Genomic DNA, 24,798 nt, shown 5'->3' with positions numbered 1-24,798 from the left:
AGCCGCTAGCTTGGGGGCTCTCAGAGGTATATGTAGCTCCCCAGGGGAGGTCATTCTATTTAGGGGGGCATTTACTATGGCCTTTCATAATGCCCTCAGGCTTAGTGAATTGTTGGCCAGGAGCAAGGGCGACACTGAGGGAGGGCTACAGCTGGTGGACATCCAATGGTTGGATAGAGCGAGGGCCCTGGCGATTAACATTCCTAGTTCTAAGATTGATCAGGTAGGGAGGGGTGACCAGGTACTGTTGCATAGGGCCCATGGCAGTGAGTGCTGTCTGGTCAACAACTTTGAGGTCTTCATGACTCATCAGCCCTGTAGGGTGGGGCGACCTGTGTTAGTCCACGCGGACGCCCCCCCCACTGACCAGATACCAATTCTTAAAAATACTGAAGAGTGCTTTGTCTGCATCAATATTGACTCATCTGAGTTTGAAATTCTGTTAAAATTGGGGCAGCCACGGCAGCCGTGGCGATGGGGCTCTCGGTGCTGCTGTGCAGAGGATTGGCAGGTGGTCCTCTGACTGTTATAAACATTATATCAGACTGCATATCTGTAAATGCTCTGCCTCATGTCGTTTTGTCTTCCCCTGCTTTTTCTTTTAGGTGTCTGGTGTGGGGAGTGGAGTGACCAGTCTGAATTCCCAAGGATTCTGCAGGAGCTGAGGGGATCGTGTTTGGGTCATCAGCCACTCTTATATGCGGCAAGCTCATGAGCTGTATACAAGAAGTGCATTTGCATCATGCGCATTGCAGGCAGGGTACTGCCTGCCATTTTACGGTCTGGGGGCTCCAGCTTGCAGCTTCTGCTCGCAGATGAGGCAAGCACTGGACACAATGCTGCCATGGGGTGCACACCTCCAGGCATCATCATTCTGCACCTAGGTGGTAATGACTTGGTTTCTCTTGGTCAGCGGCAGATGTTTCAACTAGTGGTTTCGGAAGTCGATTGGTTGGCAAAGTAATTCCTGCATGTGGTGCTCGCTTGGTCAAGTATCATTCCCAGGTTGCAGTGGAGGGGCAGAGCGCTGAATAAATAGGTGAGATGAATAAATAATAAGATTGCAAGCTATTTGCGGCCAACCGGACTGGCTGTCATTCCCCAAGGTTACATAAAAGGGGAGAGCTTCTTCTTGCGGGATGGGGTGCACCTATCATGGGGCTGGCAATTACATATTTTTAGACAGTTTTTTGCCTTGGTTGGTGCACTGCCCACAGCAGGGGAGCAACTGCGGGGGGCAGATAGTCGGTCTACAATGCTGGCCTGTGGTGGTGTGAGATCATGATTGTTGGGGTGTTCGGCTTAACTTTCTTACTTGGGCAGGACATAAAGGTCACAGGACCCTCCAAGGGTTGCTGGCAGGGAATTGAAGGCAACATCCATGGGTGCTGGAGGTGGCGAGCGATCGCTGGCATCTAGTCCCTAGGCCCAACCACCAGCAGATGCGCAGTGGGCACAAAGCTAACACTGGCCCTTGGCGGGGCAGTCTGAGGGGTGGAGGGAGTGGCAGAGGTAGGTATCCTGGCAGGCAGGCAGGTCCCCTGCACAAAGTTTTCACCTAGAAGGGTTGCTGTAGTGGTGGGACTCTCCCATACGGAGGAAGCTACCCCTGGCTTACTTAGCCAGAGGGGTTGAATCCGGGACTGGGAGTCACCATCGGGGCCAGTCATGATCTCATCTGCAGTCACTGAAGTGGAGACGCAGCAATGGAATTTAGATAGTATTAGGAAACCAGATGTATTAGCACCTCTGTTAAGGCTTGACATCTACACATGTAAATTTAGCTGTAAATATGATGGGGTTACTGCGTATAAATATTTTAAGTGATGATTGATTTTAAAATTCTGTTTGTTTGAAAAATAAAATACGGTCAGGGATTTATGACCCCTAACCCAAGAACTGTGTTTCTATTGAGTAAAATTTGTGATGGGACCTGTAGGAGGGAAACTCTGGGGTTGGCGCGAGAGGCCTCTGTGGTACCTGGCCATATGCCATGAAGTGCTTTGTCTTCACATTGCAATGTTAATTCAGTGCTGTACCTCCACACTATGATGTAAGTGAAGTGCTGTTCTTCCTTCAATGTGAATGGAGTGCTGTGTTCTTCCTCTATATTCCAGTGAGAGTGCAGTACTGTGCTCTACCGCCTCACTTCAGTGTGAGTATAAGTCTTTGTAATTCTAGGTCTTCACAATTCATTTGAATGCAGTGTTCTACATTCACAAATCAGTGTGTGCCATAAAGTGTCCTATCCTCACAGGTCAGTGTGAATGGAATGCAGTCCTCTACTTCCATAGATCAGTGTGAATTTAAATCCTGTGCAAGTTATGTGCAGGGTTCTACCTTCACATGTGTGGGTGAACTTTTCTGCATCCATACCAGGGCACAAGTCGAGGGTAGACACGGGGAAATGGAATCTACCCACTTTTTTCACGGCGTCAACGCTGTATACCCTGCCAAGAGGTTTTTCTTCACAAAAATATACTAAACATGTCCTGTGTCATTTTTAGGCACTGGGATACAGTAAACACCGCCTGCACATTGTCTTCTTTCGTTATGAGCAGTAACGTTCAGACTGGGAGGAGGATTATCAGATTCCATTGGGCCCATAACAAAGGCCAGAGGTAAGGGGCCATCAGGCCTCCTTTTGTTGGGAGTATCCTGGCTGGGAGCAAACAGGAGTCTCACACCTAAATGCAATGGAGGGTAAACAAAGGCACACAGCTTATCACTTCATAGGTAGTTAAGAGAGGCATGCTTTTGACTTTGTTCAGTCCCTCCACATAAGGCCTATGCACGCACTGTAAGAATGTCAGATGTGTTCCTCTGTCCAAGTATTTACAAATATAATTTAAATGCTACTATTTTGTTTTATTTTGTTTTATAGCGCTAAAGCGTTACTCATCCAAATGCTGGGTGTCTGAGCACTTTACATCACAGATGATTTACTTGGCACACCAAGATCTCTGCAGCAGGTGTCTTAACCCCATAAAATATTTTAAAATGCAGACGTTGCAACCAATTAAGCAATACAGATTTACTGCCACATGTCTCCTTGTTGCCAATTACTTTGTAGCAAGGTTTTAAAAATAAATGTATAAGTTGAGGCCCAGATTTTGCGTCAGGGTTCAGTCACGTTTTTTGGCATATCCTCGACGCATAATGTGCTCAAATGTACTCATGATAGACCTGCTAAATAGACATGTGAGGTCTTAAGCCCTGATGTCACTTCTTGTGATGTTACTTCATGTGAGGTCATGGGCTGTGATGCCACTTCTTGTGATCCCATGTGCGATGTCATGCGCCGTGATGTAACGTGCTGTGATGAGATGCACTGTGATGTCACGTGCCATGATGTCACTTGCATATTGCCTAAGTCGGGTAATCCCCCACCTCCTTTTTTAAGACTTGTGCAGTGTTCCATCTATTGTTGTGATTGTAGTGCCATGCAGTGCTCTAGATCCACACTCGTGTGCATGCAGTGCCATACTTTACCACACCACTAGAGTACGAGTACAGTCCTGTTCAGGGCAATACCTTTGAACTTCTGTGACATTCATACAGCCCTCTGCCTCCCTGTTTTACAGGAGTTGCATTCAACTGCGGTCCTCTTCCTCCACACTTTAATGTTATTGCAGGGCTTTCCTGTCCCTCACTGTGTACGCAGTGTTGTGCAGTGCTCGACCTCCATCCTCCAGTGTGAGTGCAGTCCAGTACAGTGCTTTGCTTCCACAATTCAAATGAATGAAGTGGTGAGCCTCCACACTCCTGTATGAATGCAGGATTCTTGCTCTTCAAGACAGTATGAATGCAATGCTGTACTCTACCTCTACACTACAGTGTGAGTGCAGATGTATGTTCTACCCCCACACTTTAGCATGTTTTGCCTCCATACTTCATTGTGAGTGCAGTCCCAGGCAGTGCTCATCCTCCTCACTGCAGTGTGAACACAGTGTTCTACATTTACACTTCAGGGCGGAGGCAGTCTAGTGCAACGTGTGATTGCCGTGTTGTGCTATTCCTCCACACTCCATTGAGGTCACTCATCTATGTTTACACTTCAGCATGCATGCAAGGCCATGCAGGGCTCCAACACTGCAACCCTGCATGAATTGAGTGCCTTGCAGTGTTCTGCCCACACTGCAATTCAAATTCATAGGTTTCTTCTACTTCTACATTCAGTTGTGAGTGCAGTACTTTGCTCTACCTCCAAAAGTTACTGTCAGTGCAGTGTCCTACATCTAACTCACTAGGTGAGTGCAGTCCAGGGGCAGAGGTCCATCGCCACACTCCAGTGGGAGTGCAACGCTTCTATTTACACTTCAGGACGAATGCAGTTCTGTGCATTAATCTACCTCCACTTTCCCATGTGAGTAAAGCCTCCTGCAATGCCCTCCCTCCACATTTCAGTGTGATTGCAGTGTTCCACACTTGGTTGTGAGTGAATTGCACTACCACCACACTCAAATGAGTACAGAGCTCAACCTTCACAATTCAGGGCGGAAGAAGTCTAGTATGGTTCTCTACCCAATACTCAGCAAATGCAGCAGGATACCAAACACAGATTTTACCCAATTGCTGGGTTTCCACATGTGCTGGGTGCAAAGGACTGCACCCATGTCCGACTTGTCCCACCTGCAGCAACAGAACACATATACAGGAACCGGAAACATACGCATTCCATAAATGTGCAGGCCATAGTGGACCACCGTGGGCTATTTACGAACACTGTAGCCAAGTATCCTGGTAGCGTCCATGATGCCTTCATATTCCGGCACTCCAGGATCAACAAACGCTTCCAGGATGGCCAATATGGCAATGGCCTACTCATGGGTACGTCAACAAACCTAGCAATATACACAACACACTAACCCTGTAGGACACACAAGACATACACCACACCAAAAACACCTGGCCAGGGGAACACAGATGTGCAGGTAATAACACATATGCACCATGATGTAGTACAGGACAATCACTGCCCATCACAAACACATACACCCACATGTACTTTAAACACCCACAACTTGACAGGCACACCATGTGAAGGACAGGTGGAGCTATGTCCCCTTTGCTAACAGAAGATGCCCACAAACCGCTACAAGTGCCCACCGGTTGGCTACTGAATACACTTCACACACACATTACACAAAACGAAAAATAGCTCAGCAATGTCAATGGCATACACCATGGTCATGTAAAGAAATTCACACATAGGGACAGCCCCACGTAAATCATGCTGTGCAAGTCTCTGGCAGAACATACATCAAATGCCAGACAACTAGTGCTAATACCAACTACATCTCATCTACACATACCTGACTTTGACTTACCTGTAGTGTGCACATACATCTGCCTGATGCATTGGGTCACACACATAGGAATACCAAATTACCGGGCATTATATTCCATGTGCCAGATTCATGAGAAATGGTGCCACACCTACTCTAGTGCCCCCTCACATACTCCACTTACTGCCCCCTAACACCATCACGTCTGTACCGTAGACAATAAATGGTCCACCATGGGACAGAGTCACTGTAAAACAGTAAAGATCATGGATACCATAGTGGGACCCTGTAAGAGTATAGGACATAACTGACCTTACATGCACTGTGTTAAGGGACACATTTGTAAATTAGCTGTGCCCCATCCCATAGCCTGCATTTGTTTACAGTATAAATGCTGATTCATGTATTGGAAGCTGGGAGAAACACCAGTAGCAATGTTGATTATCCTGAAACAATGGAACATACAACCTTGTACACCTGATGGCTGGCACAACCATCATCTGCCACTCAAGATCACCAAGGGCCATATTTAAGAGTCCTTAGTGCCATTGTCATGCTCTGCACTGTATTTATTAGGTGGCGTTAGCCCACTCTTTTTTGACTTGATGCCACCTTGTAAATAGGGCCTCTTCCCTTGCAGCACTTTGTGTGGACGGGGCGTGCAATGTGTGTTGCTGTAGATGTGTCACAGCAGGACACATAGCATGATGGTGCTGCCCCAGATGTAGGTGCTTCCTAAAACCTGAGGCAGTGCCAACATCAAACACCACCCCAGGGGTGGCGTTTGCGGGTTGCAATAAGGAAATATACTTATCCTCATATTTATGTGCTACTTGTGCGTACTGCATTCTGCTGCACACATAGAAAGAGCAGATTGCCCATGAAGATAGTTTATGTTTAGGAAGGTGTCCCTTCCTGCACAGATGTAATCACCCCACAGGGCAGCCATCCCAGCACCCTGGTGCAAGGTTGGCAGCAATGGAGTACGGCTGCATATTTTGTGCCAGCGCAGGGGACAACAAAGGTTTGCGCTGTAACATATTACACACAGTGCATTCCTGCATAGTGAAAATGACAGAGCACGGAGCTGCCAATTTAGGAGCTGCGTTGCGCTCTGTCATTTACCCTTTAATATGGGGCTAAGTGCTGCACTGCATCTGTACCACCACATGGCCAAATGGCTGAGATAGCCAGGCTTTGTAGGGCTACTATGTTGTCTCTACATCACACACCATTGTGGTGCAAGGACGTGTCAGGTCCCCTCTATAAACAGCACACTGCTACAAAGATGCACTACACAACACATGGTATATACATACTGAGCATCATTTAGGAATCCTAATTAGACGTCCCAGGTCCTTGAACCAATACCCAAGATTGTCATGTCCAACAACACAGTGGAATAAAATCTTAGCACAAGGCCAGGAACTCACACTATACCACAAACACGTCTCCTTGCAATTTCATAGCCCATCACACCCAACCACACCATGGCCTAATAGGATGTATGCAAGGAGCCCCAAACATAAGGTAGGGGATGTAAAGAAATTGATCTGAAGTAATGTTGGAACTGAAGACTGTCACAACTCAGTGTGATAGTTGCAATGGCTACATGGAACATATGTGACAAGGGGGGACATCATAGGTAACTATGGTCACCATGATTTGCCCCGGGATAGTAACCAATGGTAGAAGTAGAGCCTGCACAATCTGTCCATTGGATTATGTCCTGCCACTGCCATGGGGCACAACCTTGACACAGGGTAAACTTGACCTCACTTATTGCACATTCACACATCTGTGGAATGCACATTGGTTTGGATGAGAAATAATGCAGCTAGGGCTGCAGATTCCCTATACAAATACAACAACTATTGGCAAGAGCAATGAGTTCATTCTACAATTCGTGATCAAAGTATATTCTGGGTGGAATGTAGGCAGAGTGTGTTACACTCACTACGTACTAAAGATGTACACTTGTCAGACATTTCTGCTGTCTTCACACATGTCTCCAGAAAATACATATTTAAATACGAAGACAGATGTGTAGTTGTATCTCCTAGGTAGCAACAGTTAGCCCATCATCAACAATGCCTGACTTGTGTTTGCACCTTTAAATAGTATGCTCTCTATGACAACATCACATAGCAAAACACAACACTCACTTTCACTCACAATACACAACAATTGCATGGTACTAACTGTAATAATGTATCCCATACATGTTTTGGACTCCAAATTCACAATCTGGTGTGGGTGCGTTACTATGTGTTGCATAGTCCAATACTATCAGATACCCAACATCACATTGAGTCGGAGTACACCTAGCCATGTAGGTAGGTATTCTTCAAAAGATAAATACAGCACTGAGATGATTTCTAACCTACACATTATTCAGTCATGGTAAGAGCTAGCTAGGTTGTGGGATGCTGGTAGAATCCACGGTGGATGTGGATGGACAGCTCAGAGATACCTACTGATTGAAATAGAACACGCCATGTCACCTGGAGACTACACATGTGCCGTGCCATAGGTCATGATATGTGTGCATGGCACTCATTACATCTCACAAATACCACCAATGGTACGGGAACTAACAAGTTGCCAGTAGCAGAAGGAGGATAGATCCCAACATTACCCAAGTCATATGTTGGATTCTGTCCCTATATCACCACACAATGTTGTTGTAGAAGATGCGTACAAAGCGGTAGCTACCAAATACCTCGGATTAATGGAGGACACAATACATATCTTAACAGTAATGCCTGAAAAATGAGGATAATGAATAGACATACTCCAAAGCATACAGTGCAACACATCAATGCCTGCAGGTCTATCCTTCAAATATGTATATTGAGGCTGGCCAGGTACGTGCCTGACCTAGACACCTTTGGCACTAGCATAACATGGTATTTGGCCTTAACCTGGCACCATGACAGAATCCTGTCACTACAACACCATCTGTACCATGCCATTAGTTGATCATTGAAATCACTACAGTTATACAACCCCTAAACATGCTGCACATGGAAACAGATAATGAGTTCTATGAATAAGACATGTCCTACATGTGCAAGCAGCCGAGCTCTGTACCTGAGAGGGAAAGGCCTGACGTCAAGTGCTGCCTAGCAATGCATTACATCCTGGTCTGTATGACCACATTTGTGCATGTGTATATCTACTGGGGAGTCTGCGTAGGCTGCTGAGTTCCAGTCATTAATGGGCGAGATCCCAGCTCTATTAAGCCACATACCACTGCCCTGACTACATCAACATATGATATTGGCAGGTGCCTGATGAATCTGCACAGGGGGGAAGAACAAAGTGGAGTACCATAAACCTGCAACGTCCCATTCAAACATCTGTTTCTGTTGCCATTCATACTCACACAGTGATGATGAAGAGTAGGCTTGCAATCTATGCCACACTGCAGCACTGGTACACCGTGGTACAACAGAGTATGTGACAGTAATGACAAACATTAAATAGACAAATCTGAGTGTCCATTTGGAGGCTGGCACACATATACAACATATCTCAGCACACATTTACCACCGTACTGGCCCTGGCATGGTAACGTGGCAGTATCCAGTACAAAATACAACCGAGCACCACAATAATGGCATAGGTAGAACAAACCCTGTGACATTTACAAATTATCTTCACATGTGTTCTGACATACAGAAATATAGGTGCCAGTGATGTGACTGCATATGGAATAGTTAAATGCCAACTTCTGTTCATGCTGGAAGATTGTAATGTGACCTTGAACATCCCCTTAAGACACCAATCTCGTAATGTGTTACTAAAATGCACTCACACTTGTTTCTACACACACATGGCATATAACATATTTCACTAACACAGGTGTATGTGACATCGCCAGCAACTGAGATGCATGGGCAGCAAGGCACACATGTACCTGAGCAACAAGAAGGAACATCCAACTAGAAACCGCAGAATCAACACACAATGCCACATAACTTGTCAGGGGAAATGTGATGTCAAAGCAGTCCAAGTACACTGCATACTCTGAGTCCAAATTGTAATGGGTGACACATGCCTGAGCATGTGTTGGAGTTAGACCATTTTATATCATAAGTAATAGATAGGTATGTCTAAACACTATTGTCACAAAGATAGCTATGTAGTCCACCTACACATTCAGATATATACACATATGTTCACACAGAGCACACATGTGCCAAAATATGTGTGGATACACTGTAGGTACACATGCAAATATGCACAAAGTAAGAGTGATTGCATGCAGCCGACTCCAAAGCACACTTATTGGTAGAACCGACCTATCTCACCCTTACCACATTGCTACATGGACTTCCACATGTAGCCATACCCCATATACCACATTGCAGCACAGCCCATGTAATATGTTTAGTGAATCAGGATGCACTCAAGGACAATGCAAAAAAACATGCAAACAAGAAATGATGCAAAAAATATGACGCAAATGCATCAAAAACATCCACCAATGTGAAGAAAATGACACATGGGTCCTTAGCGGAAATTCAACATTCACACTCCTCTTAATGCACCCTTGTGAGAAATAGATGCCTAACCATCATGCGTTGTTATTTTTCACGCATAAGCATAAACCATACAACTCCATTCACCAAAATGAAGCCTCGCCCCAGAAACTCAATCGAACGTCCACAGGCTTTTTGGTGCCTGGAGCTGATGGAATCACCGTATTACCATCATGCATCAATAGAAACGGCGCACGGGCATCATGCATCTATAAAACGATGCATAAGCTCAATGCGTCAAATAAAAAGAAGAATGGCTGAAAAACGTGACGCACATGCCCAGGAAGAGATGTAACAGGAAATCCTGTCTACAAGCATGGTACAGTAAGTGTAGTTTCACTTTCTCTGTACAGTCTGTTCCCCTGTGACTGTGTGCAGCTGTGTATCTGAGCTAGCGGTCAATTGTTGGAGTGTTTTGTCATTTTTGTGGTGTCCATTGTGATGTGTCCTGTGTTTTTTGTGTAGATTTTGTCAAATAACTTGTATTTTGTGTAGTGATTATACAGTTTTGTCATTGTATTGTGGGGTGTCTGTCTGGAGTAGTTAAGTAGTTGGGGTAGTTGGGTTTAATTAGTCGGTTTAAGTTTCCTTTATTTTTTTATTGTATTTTTGGTGAACTCCATTCACCAGTGGGTATGTCCGGCAAAGAGAGGATGAGTAGGATGTCTGCAGACATGCTGGGGGTGTTTGTATGGCTCGTGGCCCACTACCTCCCAATGATGCTGCAAATGGGTGGCCGGGTGATTCTCGGATGCCGGACGGAGGCCAGGCAGCTGCGGTAGGGCAAGGTGCTCAGCCACCTGATGCACATTTACAACATCGGACGGAATGAACACCAGATCAAGTATCGCTAGACAAATCTGGTGGCAAGGGAGCAGGATCTGCTGGATCACTTGGGGATAGAGATTGGCGGAACTGTTGGTAAGTCTACCATTGGCATACAATTGACTGTTGATTGCTTTTGAATGACAGTAGCAGATAAGTTGGAGTGTTGCATGCAATGCTTGTGAACAGGTTGTATGCAACTGGTAGGAAGAGTCTCTGCGCCAGTAGAGGCCTGGAGTTCACATGTCCAACAATGAAGCCAATAAAGGTCAGATGTTTGATGAATCCTGTACAACCATCATGAAGGCATGAATTTTAGAGCCCTTAGCACCACATTTGTAGTGGTATTGTGTCCTGTATTAAACACTAAGACAGCACTACCCTACCATTTTTCCCAGGATTGTGTCAACAAAGTGGAGCAATGCATGCATAGCGCAACTTTGTCCACATCTCACACACATAAGCCCTGCCCCAGCCATAATGTTTGAACGGGGATGTTCCTGCCCTAAGAGGGCAATGAGTATGCAGCAATGAGATAACTTTGCCATATTAGTCACAAAATGTTTAACACATGATCATTGCAGACATTTAAAAGAGCTGCACTTCCTTTACAAAGTGCCTCTGGGTGCCTTGCTGGACTAGCGTAAATACTTTTGATGCAAGTCTTGCAAAGCACCAGAGTAATGTCAGATATTTGTTCTACAACTCCCCCTAACACCATGGTGCGACATTTTGTAAAGACGGACCCCACATGGTGGTGTCAGGAGTGTGCTAAGGGGCACACTTAATGTGGGCCAGCACTTAGGGACCTGATTTATGAAAAGTTAGCGCCACCTTTGTGTCATTTTTTTACGCAAAAGCGGCGCAAACTTACTAAATATACATATATTTTGTAAGTTTGCGCCGCTTTTGCATCAAAAAATTACGCAAAGGTGGCGCTAACTTTTCTTGTATCAGGCCCTAGGTGCTGCACCACTTCGCAGACATAGGCCTCAAAGTGTTGTGATGCATACATAGTGTACCTTTGTAATGAGAACCTTCTAATGACGCCTGCGCCATGCAACAGGCATGAAAAGGTGTTCCAAGTCAGAATAGGGAGCACAAAGTGAATTCCTCAGAGTCAATTAATTAAACCATATGTATAATTTCCATAAACTCTGTATGTCAGCTGAGAAAGGGTATGATCTGTGGGCATATATATATGTCTGGGAAGGAACTCAATGTACTCAGCTGAAGTTGCTGTGATCTGTTGGAACTCCTGCAGAGTGCATCTATTATCCTTCACATGAATTGATGTTGTAGGAAGATACCAGCATCATGCTGTGACTTTTATCTGACTATGCACAGACATGGCTGTGATTAAGGGGGTGCACTGAGGCACACAAGGACAGTATAGCTTCAATTGGTGCAGCACCACTGTAGTCCTATAGGTCCCTTTGTTTCACTAAGCAAGGCCATGTCAGGGAGCTTCAACATGAATTGGGAAGAGACTACTGGCAGTTCCATGTTCCAGTTCATTATCTATCCCAGACAGCTATATCTCACCCATACCACACACGTGCAGAGTCTGTTCCAATGGCCTACAGCTCCTCACTGACAGTATAGTGCTTCAATGCATCAGCTTCATCTCTGCCACATACCTCACTAACCTGCAACACCAGATGCATCCTCTGACCACAGAGCAAGTGTTTTTGTGTTGAGCGCTATTTCTATGCCCATGTAGTCATCTCTCACTCGATTAACAATGGTAGACAATGGCAACAATGGCAGGCCACCCACTATTTGAAATACATCCATGTTTCAGTTCAGTTAGTGTGCAGGTAGGTAAACCAACTTCACGAGTCCACTGCCATATCAATTTATAAAGTGTGTCTGCATTGTGATGGCACACACATTTAACTTTGTTCATTGAAGGATGTATAATGCCAATCCTCAACACCTTGCAATACCCACACAATCCCAGGGTAGTAGTTTGTCTGTGAGCTATGATAATGATATAGATGTATACTACATCTGTTGCAGGCAGAAATGCTATGGGTGTGACAATGGTCCTTCCACTGCAACAACCATAGCATGGCCCTCAGATGGAATATACATGATAAAATAGTCCCATATGGTAATGGAGGTGTCGTGCTAACAGACAGCTACATGACATTGCCATATATAAATGGTGCAGGGTGAAGCACCACAGGAATCTCTGGACCAGTGATAGTTTTTAGATGCATGGCTCTACCTCATCTGAGTGTATGTGTGATTGAGTGATTGTAGTGGTTTGTCAGTTGCTCTGATCTTCCACTAGGATGACTAGCTCACTCTGCTTAACAAGTTTACACTGAACTTTGTTGTCCATTTGCAGTAACTTTACATTTACACTAAGCAAGCTTTACCAATCATGTTTTCCAGGTGAACCAGCCCCCTCACAATTGGAGAGGTGGCGTGGTTTGAAGGCCCTGATGCATCCTAAGTGTAAGAATGTGTGTCCTGTTAGGTAATCTAGGGTTTGTTGTGAGTCGGTCAGTGTGGAATGCAATGCCAGATGTTTTAGCCCACCCAATGATCAGACATCAAGAAGGCTGGATGGTGACATAATGGGCCATTTTTATGAGTCCCACAAACCAGAGAGTCACTTCTTGGGAGGCTTGTGTTGTGCTATAGCCAGCACTGTGTATACAAGGTGGTGTCAAGCCACATTTAGGCCCATATTTAACCAAAAATTACGGAGTGCGATGCTGTGGCAAAATTGGCAGTGCCGCACTCCGTCATTTTCACAACGCAAGGATGCGCCGTATTTGATAGTATACAGTGCACTCCTGTGTTGTCCCCTGCGTTGTTGCTAAATTTGCAGCCGAGCCCCAACTCAGCCACACTTGATCAAGGTGCAAGGATGGCTGCTTTGAGAGGGGGGGATAGTTGTTGTACAGGAGGGACACCCTCCTCCACAAAAACAATCTCCAAGTGTGATTCGCTCTTTCTCTGAGTGTTGCAGAGAATAACAAGGGGAAATAATAACATTTCTCCTCATTGCACCCAGCTAACACCGGGTGGTGTTAGCAAAATTTCCGCTGACTGGGGTTTAAGAAAACTCTAATATCTGGGGCAGCATAAGACATGCAATGGGTATTTGCATTTAGACGCAGTCCCAGATTTACAAATGTTCTTAAACCAGAGGCAGTGGCAAATTCTGAACACACCCCAAGGGGGGGGGGACTTGACAATGCGCAATGAGGATAAATACTCTTATGTATCCTCAGTTTTTAATCTTTCAATGGGTGATGCATTATGTGATGCATTAGGCAGCACACATTCAAATTGTAAAAACTCTTTGAAGATTACTTTATTGTGTTCAAAGGTGTCCCTTCCTGCACATAAGCAATCTCCCCCTAAAACGCAGCCATCCTTGCACCATGGGGCAAGCGTCTCTGAATTGAAGTATGTAAGCAAAATGTGTCCAGGCATAGGTGATAACATAGGGGTGCACCATTTTAGATTTGATTCGGTGCATCCCTGTGTTGTTATAAAGGCGGAGGACTGGGCTGCCAATTTTCCCCCAGCATGGCACTCTGGGGGTCATTCTGACCCCCGCGGGTGGCGGGAGCCGCCCGCCTGGAGGGAGCCGCCAAATGGCCGCTCCGCGGTCGAAAGACCGCGGAGGCCATTCTGGCTTTCCCGCTGGGCTGCCGGGCGACCGCCAGAAGGCCGCCCGCCAGCCCAGCGGGAAACCCCTCCCCACGAGGAAGCCGGCTCCGAATGGAGCCGGCGGAGTGGGTATGTGCGACGGGTGCAGTGGCAACCGTCGCGTATTTCAGTGTCTGCAAAGCAGACACTGAAATACAAAGTGGGGCCCCCAGGGGCCCCACGACACCCCTCACCGCCATCCTGTTCCTGGCGGTCGGAGCCGCCAGGAACAGGATGGCGGTGAGGGGGTCTGTCCTGCTATTTGATGGAGTTTTGTTTTGACCAATGACTTTGTGTTTCACCACTGCGCATATTAGTTGCTCAATGTTCACCAGTAGCACATGGTATGTTTTGTTCAGTTGAGCCGCCTATTGGCTTTGACATGGCATTAGCCATTACTTTCTGTATTCAGTTTAGCCGTCTATGGGCTTTGACATTGCATTAGTCATTACATTCTGTATTGTGCCTATTGGCTTTGACATGGCATTAGCCATTGCTTTCTGTATTCAGTTTAGCCGCCTATGGGCTTTGACATTGCATTAGTCATTACATTCTGTATTCTGCCTATTGGCTTTGACATGCTGTATCCAGTCTAGCCGCCTATTGGCTTTGACATTGCATGCCTATTGACTTTGACATGATGTATTCAATTTAGCTGCCTATTGACTTTGACATGCTATTAGATATTCTGCCTATTGGCTTTGACATGATATCATATATTCCGCTGCCTATTGGCTTTGACATGATATCATATATTACACTTTGTATTCAGCCTAACTGCCTATTGGCTTTGACATGATATTCAGCTCCGCTGCCTATTGGCTTTGACATGATATTCAGCTTAACTGCCTATTGGCTTTGACATGATATTAGACATTGCATTTTGTATTCAGCTCCGCTGCCTTTTGGCTTTGACATGATATTATACATTGCATTTTGTATTCAGCTCAGCTGCCTATGGGCTTTGACATGATATAAGACATTGCATTTTGTATTCAGCTTAGATGCCTATTGGCTTTGACATGACACTAGACATTGCATTTGATATTTAGGTTAGCTGCCTATTGCCTTTAACATGACATTGCATTTGATATTTAGGTTAGCTGCCCATTGCCTTTAACGTGGAGTTAGACATTGCAGTTGAGAATAGTTCTGTATTTTTCCAAGCTGTGTTTTTGCACCAGAGAACCAAGATGTTTTGCTCTCACAGTAGACTAGACCTGATAAGAGAGAGTACATGGGCGTTGTTTCTCTTCCCTTGAGCTTGGGAACAGGAGTAGTCTTGGAGACCTGGCCAGTCTCCAAAAGGCTTGCTCAGTTTCCCAGGTCTGAGAGGAGGGGGCACACCTTTGTAACGAATGTAACAGGCTGCAGAGAGTCAGATTCGAATCTGCCGGACCTCGTGCTGGAGCTTGGCGCCAGTTGCCAGCATCCCGTGTGGGTAGATGACACTCTTTCTCGCGGCTGACAGGGGTCCTCAGCTTGCAGACCTTAGAAAGATGTAGCTGTAAATAGTTCCCACACGGTGAAGTATTTGTTTTGCTTTGCATTCAATATCTTATAAATATAACCTGCTGTGTATATTGCAAACTGATATATTTTGTTTGATTAACGCGGACTTGAAAGCTACTAATTCGTCATTCATTCATAAACATTGTGGTTGGGGAAGAATAAAATAACAATAAAAGTCTTCTTTGACCTCAGAAGTGCATTTCTGTTGTGTTATGTTAGTGCTTAGAAACTAAATAAGAGGAAAGCACTACAATTGGTACCTGGAGTCGTGGGGTCGGTCATTAAGAGGTGATTAAGAAGGGGTTTGACGAGTTAGTAGATTTCTAAGTGCACACTTTAAAAGTGTAATTGTTTTTTGTTGTTTGGAGAATTACAGAAATTGTTTTCTGTTTGGAGAATCACAGTAGCACGGCAGACCATGTCTGAGAATACATGTGTTGATGAACTGCCTGATGGTGCTAAGAAAAACTGTGAATTGTTTTCTGTTTGGGGAATTACAGAAGAAAATGCATGTGTAGCTAAAATGCCTGATAATGTTTTGAGAAATAATTCCCGTTGTATATATGTAGAAAAAGTGTGTTTTGGAAGTAATGATGACAGAAAGGTCTGGATACCTTTATCTGCTTACAGAGAAATGCAGGAGAAATGTAGGAAGTTGGAACATGAAAATAGGAATTTACGTGAGCAAATTAGCCAGGATACGATAATTCAAAATAATGCTGAAAGTTATAAAAATGAAGAATCTTTCTTGTCCCATTCCAATAATGAGGGGGTTAAGACAGCTCCGAGCTGCACTGAGTTTCCGTGTGAGCCAGGGTTTTTGGCAGCCAAAGTGCATTCCTTAACTGATAACAGGGACGAGAGACCAGAATGTGATTTACGAGTTACGTTGCAAAATGCACAAGTAAAACGAAGGATTTTAGAGCAAGACACCCCGAGTTTCATTAGCTTGTTTGATTTTTGGAAAAAGAATAGCCCTCATTTGAGAGAAATCCTAACACTTTTGTACATGGTCACTGTGAAAAATAATATGCAGCTGCGCGCTTGTGATTTGGCAAATGAAATAATGCAGACTTTAGGTTTCTGCGCAGTGCAAGAAGGAAATACTTATGTACATTTAAATCATGAACAAGGGAAGAAAATAGTGCCCCTAGCTAGAATCATACAATGGATCTGGTACTTGCAAGACAGGGCTAGAGTACCACAGATAAAAGAGTTACCAATGAAATTGTGTGCACCATTTGAATTCGTGTCTACTGAAGATAAAAAGCATGTTTGTTTTATTGATGATTCATTGACTGAAATGTTGCTTTCTGGCACAGTAGAAGAAACAGCGTTGTATAATGTGTGTCAGATTTTAAAGCAAGAGCTACGTGAGATGTGTCATTTTTACGCTGATTTTTGGTTCTTTGATAATGTTTTAGCACCTAACTGGTTCAATTACCTTGCAGATGTTAATGAGAAAAATGCAGAGAGAGAAGTGTTCACCCAGAATTCTGCCTTAGTGGGGATGGCTATGTGGGTGCCCCAGAAATGTGAAAAGGCCACTTACAGGTGGGCAGAGATGAGAGAGATGCACATTCCCCTAGATTTGATAAAAACTGTGCAGCATGCACAAAAGCAATCTGTCATGCAAGCAGTCACAGAACAGTTGGGGAGAGGAAAGTTACCAGAACAGAAATGGCAAATTGATCAGGTTTTAGGGAGAGTGATTGCTGCAAATTACCAAGGAAAAATCGAAATTATGCTGATACCTAGAAAAGAATCTGATTCATTCATACAAATTGGAGACAGAATGGCCCAACTTGCCAAAAATGCAGTGAATGGAGGTTTGGTAAAGAAGGAGTCTGCCCCAGCCCTTCTGACAGTGCAAGAAAAGGGGAGCTGTGGCGCAGCAGATAAAAACCTCAGTGCTGATGTGTGGGCTGAAGCCCCAAGTGATCCTCCAGAACCTGCAGAAAATATAACAAAGGGCCTCAAAAACGTCCTGCTGATTATAAAACAGGGAAAGAAAGAGGAAGGGTGCAGTTTAAATGAAAAATGTTATTTGCAAGAAAAGTCATACTTGTTTCTTTTGCAGATCCTACCACGTTTCGCCACTGTCCCTGAGTGCGCTGTGTGGTCCCCCTTCCGGTGTGTGCGTGTGGGGTCGGGGAAGGGACCGAATCCCCAACCTGAACCTGGCTGAGTAAAGTGCCAGCACCATGGATCCATTTTGCGCAAACTGCGCCTTCAGTTCAAGTTCAACTTGTTTGCTGTGTTTTTTTTTTTTTTCCCCTCTCGTATGGAACTCTGACTTTTGCTTACCTTCCAGCAAACCTTTCAAGTGGACCGTGCATCTTTACATGAGTAGAACTCATGCCACATCAAATTGCTAACACTGTTGAATTAGAGACTCATTCAGAAAAAAAAAAATTGCCCAGTCTTTTCTGTATAGATGTATCTGATGTGAAAGGTTATGAAATCAATGTGTTAATTCACTTCTATTGCTTTACAGGGATTGCTTTGATCATTGAAATTTGATTTGCTGATAATGTTTTTTTTTTTTTGTTTGTTTGAAATATGAGATATGTGAAACAAAAATTCATTGGTCAAAGGGCGGAATGTCCTGCTATTTGATGGAGTTTTGTTTTGACCAATGACTTTGTGTTTCACCACTGCGCATATTAGTTGCTCAATGTTCACCAGTAGCACATGGTATGTTTTGTTCAGTTGAGCCGCCTATTGGCTTTGACATGGCATTAGCCATTACTTTCTGTATTCAGTTTAGCCGTCTATGGGCTTTGACATTGCATTAGTCATTACATTCTGTATTGTGCCTATTGGCTTTGACATGGCATTAGCCATTGCTTTCTGTATTCAGTTTAGCCGCCTATGGGCTTTGACATTGCATTAGTCATTACATTCTGTATTCTGCCTATTGGCTTTGACATGCTGTATCCAGTCTAGCCGCCTATTGGCTTTGACATTGCATGCCTATTGACTTTGACATGATGTATTCAATTTAGCTGCCTATTGACTTTGACATGCTATTAGATATTCTGCCTATTGGCTTTGACATGATATCATATATTCCGCTGCCTATTGGCTTTGACATGATATCATATATTACACTTTGTATTCAGCCTAACTGCCTATTGGCTTTGACATGATATTCAGCTCCGCTGCCTATTGGCTTTGACATGATATTCAGCTTAACTGCCTATTGGCTTTGACATGATATTAGACATTGCATTTTGTATTCAGCTCCGCTGCCTTTTGGCTTTGACATGATATTATACATTGCATTTTGTATTCAGCTCAGCTGCCTATGGGCTTTGACATGATATAAGACATTGCATTTTGTATTCAGCTTAGATGCCTATTGGCTTTGACATGACACTAGACATTGCATTTGATATTTAGGTTAGCTGCCTATTGCCTTTAACATGACATTGCATTTGATATTTAGGTTAGCTGCCCATTGCCTTTAACGTGGAGTTAGACATTGCAGTTGAGAATAGTTCTGTATTTTTCCAAGCTGTGTTTTTGCACCAGAGAACCAAGATGTTTTGCTCTCACAGTAGACTAGACCTGATAAGAGAGAGTACATGGGCGTTGTTTCTCTTCCCTTGAGCTTGGGAACAGGAGTAGTCTTGGAGACCTGGCCAGTCTCCAAAAGGCTTGCTCAGTTTCCCAGGTCTGAGAGGAGGGGGCACACCTTTGTAACGAATGTAACAGGCTGCAGAGAGTCAGATTCGAATCTGCCGGACCTCGTGCTGGAGCTTGGCGCCAGTTGCCAGCATCCCGTGTGGGTAGATGACACTCTTTCTCGCGGCTGACAGGGGTCCTCAGCTTGCAGACCTTAGAAAGATGTAGCTGTAAATAGTTCCCACACGGTGAAGTATTTGTTTTGCTTTGCATTCAATATCTTATAAATATAACCTGCTGTGTATATTGCAAACTGATATATTTTGTTTGATTAACGCGGACTTGAAAGCTACTAATTCGTCATTCATTCATAAACATTGTGGTTGGGGAAGAATAAAATAACAATAAAAGTCTTCTTTGACCTCAGAAGTGCATTTCTGTTGTGTTATGTTAGTGCTTAGAAACTAAATAAGAGGAAAGCACTACAGGGTCGGAATCCCCCATGGGGGATTCCCAGGGCAGTGGAAAACCGGCGGGAGACCGCCGGTTTTCCTTGTCTGACCGTGGCCAAACCGCCGCGGTCAGAATGCCCTGCGGGGCACCGCCAGCCTGTTGGCGGTGCTCCCGGGGTCGGAATGACCCCCTCCGTCTTTTTCACTTCATGTATGTTCCACTTTTGTAGAATGTGATTGGCTTGCATGCAGGTCAAGGCCCAACTTGTGCTGACATTGTACTGTGTGTAAAAGGAATAGTAATGTCACACCACATATTGATGGGTGTCTACACCTGGACACATGAATGTAGATGTGATTAACCTTTGAATACCAGCTTTCTAGTTAACAGCCCCCCTATCAAGTGGTCCACTGCTTCACTTCATAAAGAGTGCTCAGGCCTTGGTGGAAGACAGGACTGTTGAGATGATGGATAGCATGGCCATCCCTCCCTTAGGCTCAGGGAGAGAGGAATACCAAACTTGTAGAAAGACGTGATGCTCACAGTGTAGGTATCAGTTATGTTGATCAGGCTTCCATTTGTTCCTATAAGCTCTGACCCCTTTTGGTTAACAACGGTTTCCCCTCCTCCCACTGACATCAATCAATCAATCAATCAGGAATTTGTAAAGTGCACTACTCACCCATGGGGGTCTCAAGGTGCTGAGGAGGGGGGGGAGAAGGAGGGTAGGTGCTGCTACTGCTCGAACAGCCAAGTCTTGAGAAGTTTCCTGAAGGTAAGGAGGTCTTTGGTCTGGCACAGGTGGGTGGGAAGAGTGTGCCACGATTTGGCGGCGAGGTGCGAGAATGATCTATCGCCGGTTGTAGTTCTGCGGATATGTGGGACGGTTGCGAGAGCGAGGTCGGCGGAGCGGAGATGCCAGGTCAGAGAGTAGAAGGAGAGCCGTCTGTTGAGGTATACTGGTCCGGTATTGTGCAGTGATTTGTGAGCGTGGGTGAGGAGTTTGAAGGTGATTCTTCTGTTGACTGGGAGCCAGTACAAGATACTGGTGATGTATGGTTGGAAATAGACACAGATGAGGAGGAATTTTGTCTTTTCTGGAATGTGTGTTGGAGTGTATGTGTAATTAGATGTAGCAGTGTAAACTAGTAATCTGTACAGACTCCACCCAATGCTGACACTGATGGTTGCTTATCCTCCATATCCTGGAAGGGGAGTCTGGATACCGCTGCATGACTCGCCGCTTCCGGTCAGGGAATGCTAGTGGTGATTGGCGGGCATTCCCACATGGGGACCATACAGAGCCTCCAAAGGTTAAGCAAGGAGGAAGCTCCTCAGCGGTGCAGGGTTGTACAGTTGGCCCCACCATAACCACATCGGCTGCAACGGTTGTCACATAGCCACAACTGGTTACACCACCTGCCGCCGGATCATCACAGTTGCTACAGGACCTGCGTAGGAATGAGAACCTCATACTGACACGTTTGGACAAGTTGGAGGGGGAATCAGCGGCTAACCACAAAATGTTGAAGTTTATTAAGAAAAGAATTAGGAAAGCCAAACTTTGAACTTGAACTGTCACTTGACTTCCTCCCAGTTCATTCCCCTCTCTTTTGAAGTTGACATATATTTTATTGTGGGTATTAAAGAGTTAGTGTTAGGTTCGTGTAGGTTAATGGATTAGTTAGGATAAGTGTAGTGGGGGGGTTTCTTCTAATGTTTTTATTGGTGGGTGGCGGGGTCGTGTTGGGGTATGTATGTGTTTTAAAAAAAATATATATATATATAAAAAAATACAAAACAATATATATTTGTTTAGGATTAGTTAGTACTTGTGTAGTTTTAGTAATTGTTGTCCTACTTGTGTCTTGCTTCCTAAGGGGGTGGGAACCAATATTTAGAGTGTGGTGTTTAAGGTGTAAGTTAAGTTTAGCATAGGGTAGATAGCTTTATTTGTCCGATAAGTATAGTTAGTATACATTAGTTGAGAATAGGGTAGGTTATAGTTGTTTTTAGGTTTCTTGTATTTAAAATAAATGTTTGCATTCTTCCATACAGTTTGTGTAATTTGCTTGAGTCTCAGGGTCTTCCCATGAGTGCACTGGGCAAATTGGGGGTTGGCCTAGGGAATCCGTCCTCCCTTCAGATCCCTCTTTTAACATGTGCTTCATCTATTGACAACAGAGCTGCAACATCATATCTACTAGTCCATGCATCTGCCATGCAGTGTAGCCAGCATTCATTATGTCTATGTATGGTTTCTCTTGGACAGGTAAGTCTGGTACTTCAGCTGTCATTGTTGGGGTCCTGGTTTTACAATGTTGGGAACTGTGACAGATCTGACATCAGCCCCAAATGAAACTCTAACCTGCAACATAGACCAGTGCCCATCACTGATAAGGTTTCTACCTCTGTACCACACCAATAAGTTATTCTGGTACTCCCAGCTGGCTACCTTGCCTTTTACTTGGTTTTCTGCTTGACCTGCTGTATATCTTGACCAAAATCTGTATGTACCCATTAGTTTATGAAAAGTCTACATCATACAACATTGTCATGTTCGGATCCTTGTGTGTAGCTTTGTCCCCCCACAGTTCAGCACTCATGTACTGATCTTCTGAAGTCATTGACATGGATTCACACAATACTATCATTTAGCTGAGTAGATGCATCATAGAAAACGCTGACATGGAAAACGTGTACAAGTTGTTTATTTGCAGGTGAAAGTGTCTAAGTGAAATATCAACAATGTCCAGATGTGAGACCCATTTGTGAATAACAGTTTTTTTTACACAATCAGAGTCCAGGGTTGAGGGACGTCATGAGAAATGCTTCAGAGTAGTGTCAATAAGTGTGGAGGAACAAAAATTGCCAATTGGTAAGTGAGAGACAATGACAGTCCACAGCACATAGGTCAACAGTGGGTGGGTGAAGAGTGCACATATCTTACTGTGCCAACACTGGCAGGATCTTTAGCCCAGAACTATGGAGAAAACTGCCCATGCGGCATAGACTGGTGCTACCCGGTACTTTTCCGAGTAAAAGTGGTTTGTTCCACATCTTCATCCTCTGATGTGTGTGGTGGCTCCTGTGCCATTGGTGGTGGTGGTGGAGAGGTATAGGGGGCCACACACACTTCAGTGGTTAAAGATGTGAAGTCCCAATTCCCGGCAGCTGCCATTTGCGGTATGACATATGGCATCACTGCAAGGAGGAACTGCTGATTTTTCAAAATGGCTGCAATATCCCGGTGGTAGGCAGCCGTGTCTTCCCTGAGGGAGGTCACTTAACGCTGAATGGAGTCCAGCTTGTTCTCTATCATGCTGCTGCCAGTTTGGGAGGGCAGTTGTTGTGGCCTCTCCCTCATGCCAACAGCTATGTCCACTAGACACTGCTGGACTCCACGCAGTGGGGAGTGTGTGCCTCGGTTGGCAGCTGTGTGTTGATTAGCTGTCACGAGGCACGTACGCACTCCCTCTAGGCTGTCTGCCACGGTCTCCATCCCCACCCGCACCTGCTTGGCCAGCTCCCCCTGGATCCTACCACTGTCCTCTGGAAGCTTGTCGCTGGGTCCTCGGAGTCCTGAGCTGTGTTTGTACTGGCAGGTAGTATATTTTGGGTGTTGGGTGGGTCATCTGGGGTGGCTGCAACATTGGTTGTCCTCCTTGGAACTGGAGGTGGTGTCTGGAGGGATACCAGGATATCCTGGAGAGTCTGTTGGCTGATGTTTGTCCGCTGATCATCCAGGTCATCGGAGAACTCCAGAACAGGCAGATCAGCAGGAGAGCCATCATCCTCTGCAATGTGATGGTGTAAAATCAATGTTTCTATGTTGTAGCAGCTGACATGTCACTTCTTTGAACTGCCATTGGAGGCTCAGTGACAACTCACATCCCAAACATTGTTCTTGTACATTATGGGTCCAATTTATCAGCCGTTTGCCCCACCGGAGTGTCACGTAAAGGGAAGCTCAGGTGGCGCAATAGGCTGCGTCATATTTATAAGGTGTAATGTATTCCATTATGGTGGCCCCTTCCAATGCATCAATTTGCATGGTAGGGCCTTGCAATGGCTGTTGCGGTGGTCAAGCCACACCAACACACATTGCAATTTGCCCTTGTGCCAGTTTTACGTGTTTTCATACAGCAGGGCAGCACCAAACCTTACACCAACCCAGGGATGGCATTACCAAGGATTACAATCAGCGCTGTTCTCCGGATTATGTTCCCACTTTTTATGCCCAGGTTGAGTATGTGTTGTGGTGCATGGCATGACCAAGGCATGTGTACATGTGTTACTTATGTTTGAATGGTACATCTTGATTCATTGTCAATGTGTCCCACTGCACTCCTTTAGCATGCATTGAGTGTGTCCTATGTGCCTCCCCCTTCTGTCCTGTCCTTGTATTCCTGTGACCAGCTCTTCCAGGGTGACCGCTGCAATCATCTCCTCCATCTCATCCAGGTCCTCCAATGGTGCAGGACTTCCACCTCCAGTTTGCAGTGCTGGCTTTCTGTTCCTGCCCATTTTCTCCTTAGTTCTATGCTTACAATCATGCCAGCGCTTCTTGCACTCCGTGACAGTTCGCTTCACCTCTGCCACACTTGATTTTGTCCACTGTTGCTGCCATATTGCCTCTCTCTTACCAGCTGGCAATTTGGAGGTGACGAATAGCTGGTGTTGGTTCTCTGTCACCTCTCTGACAAGGATCTCATGCTTCTCCTCACTAACCCAACACTTGTGCTTTTTCTTTTCCTTCTCCTGGGACTTCTGTGTATCCTCCTGGCTGCTTCCTGGGTGTATGGGATCGCCGTGGGGTCTCTCCTGGCCTGCTGCTTCCATCTTCCCTTTGAAATGCTCTCTTTCCT

At 45.0% G+C, this 24,798-nt stretch overlaps 1 protein-coding gene across 2 annotated transcripts; it reads left to right on the top strand.

Moving 5' to 3' along the window:
• The first annotated feature begins 14,595 nt into the window (after positions 1 to 14,595).
• On the top strand, positions 14,596 to 18,121 carry LOC138299330 (uncharacterized). Of its 2 annotated transcripts, none has more exons than XR_011204736.1 (2): positions 14,596 to 15,842; positions 17,928 to 18,121. XR_011204736.1 is itself a non-coding variant. In XM_069237516.1 (2 exons), exons 1-2 carry the CDS (start codon positions 16,266 to 16,268, stop codon positions 18,037 to 18,039), a joined length of 1,248 nt encoding a protein of 415 aa, XP_069093617.1. In that variant the 5' UTR covers positions 15,867 to 16,265; the 3' UTR covers positions 18,040 to 18,121. The 2 variants fall into 2 exon arrangements, 1 of the variants encoding a protein (XP_069093617.1); XM_069237516.1 differs by lacking the exon at positions 14,596 to 15,842 and adding an exon at positions 15,867 to 17,401.
• Positions 18,122 to 24,798: the final 6,677 nt, after the last annotated feature.

This window comes from Pleurodeles waltl, chromosome 6 (assembly GCF_031143425.1).
Source record: "Pleurodeles waltl isolate 20211129_DDA chromosome 6, aPleWal1.hap1.20221129, whole genome shotgun sequence".
Classification (NCBI taxonomy): Eukaryota; Metazoa; Chordata; class Amphibia; order Caudata; family Salamandridae; genus Pleurodeles; species Pleurodeles waltl.
This window is presented reverse-complemented; position numbering and strand designations above follow the sequence as displayed.

Excerpts from the sequence above, each read along its gene's own strand:
- LOC138299330 (XM_069237516.1), top strand. The coding sequence starts at position 16,266 with ATGTCTGAGAATACATGTGTTGATGAACTGCCTGATGGTGCTAAGAAA. Across the intron at positions 17,402-17,927 it reads TGTGAAAAGGCCACTTACAG|ATCCTACCACGTTTCGCCAC; the intron begins GTGGGCAGAGAT and ends TTTCTTTTGCAG.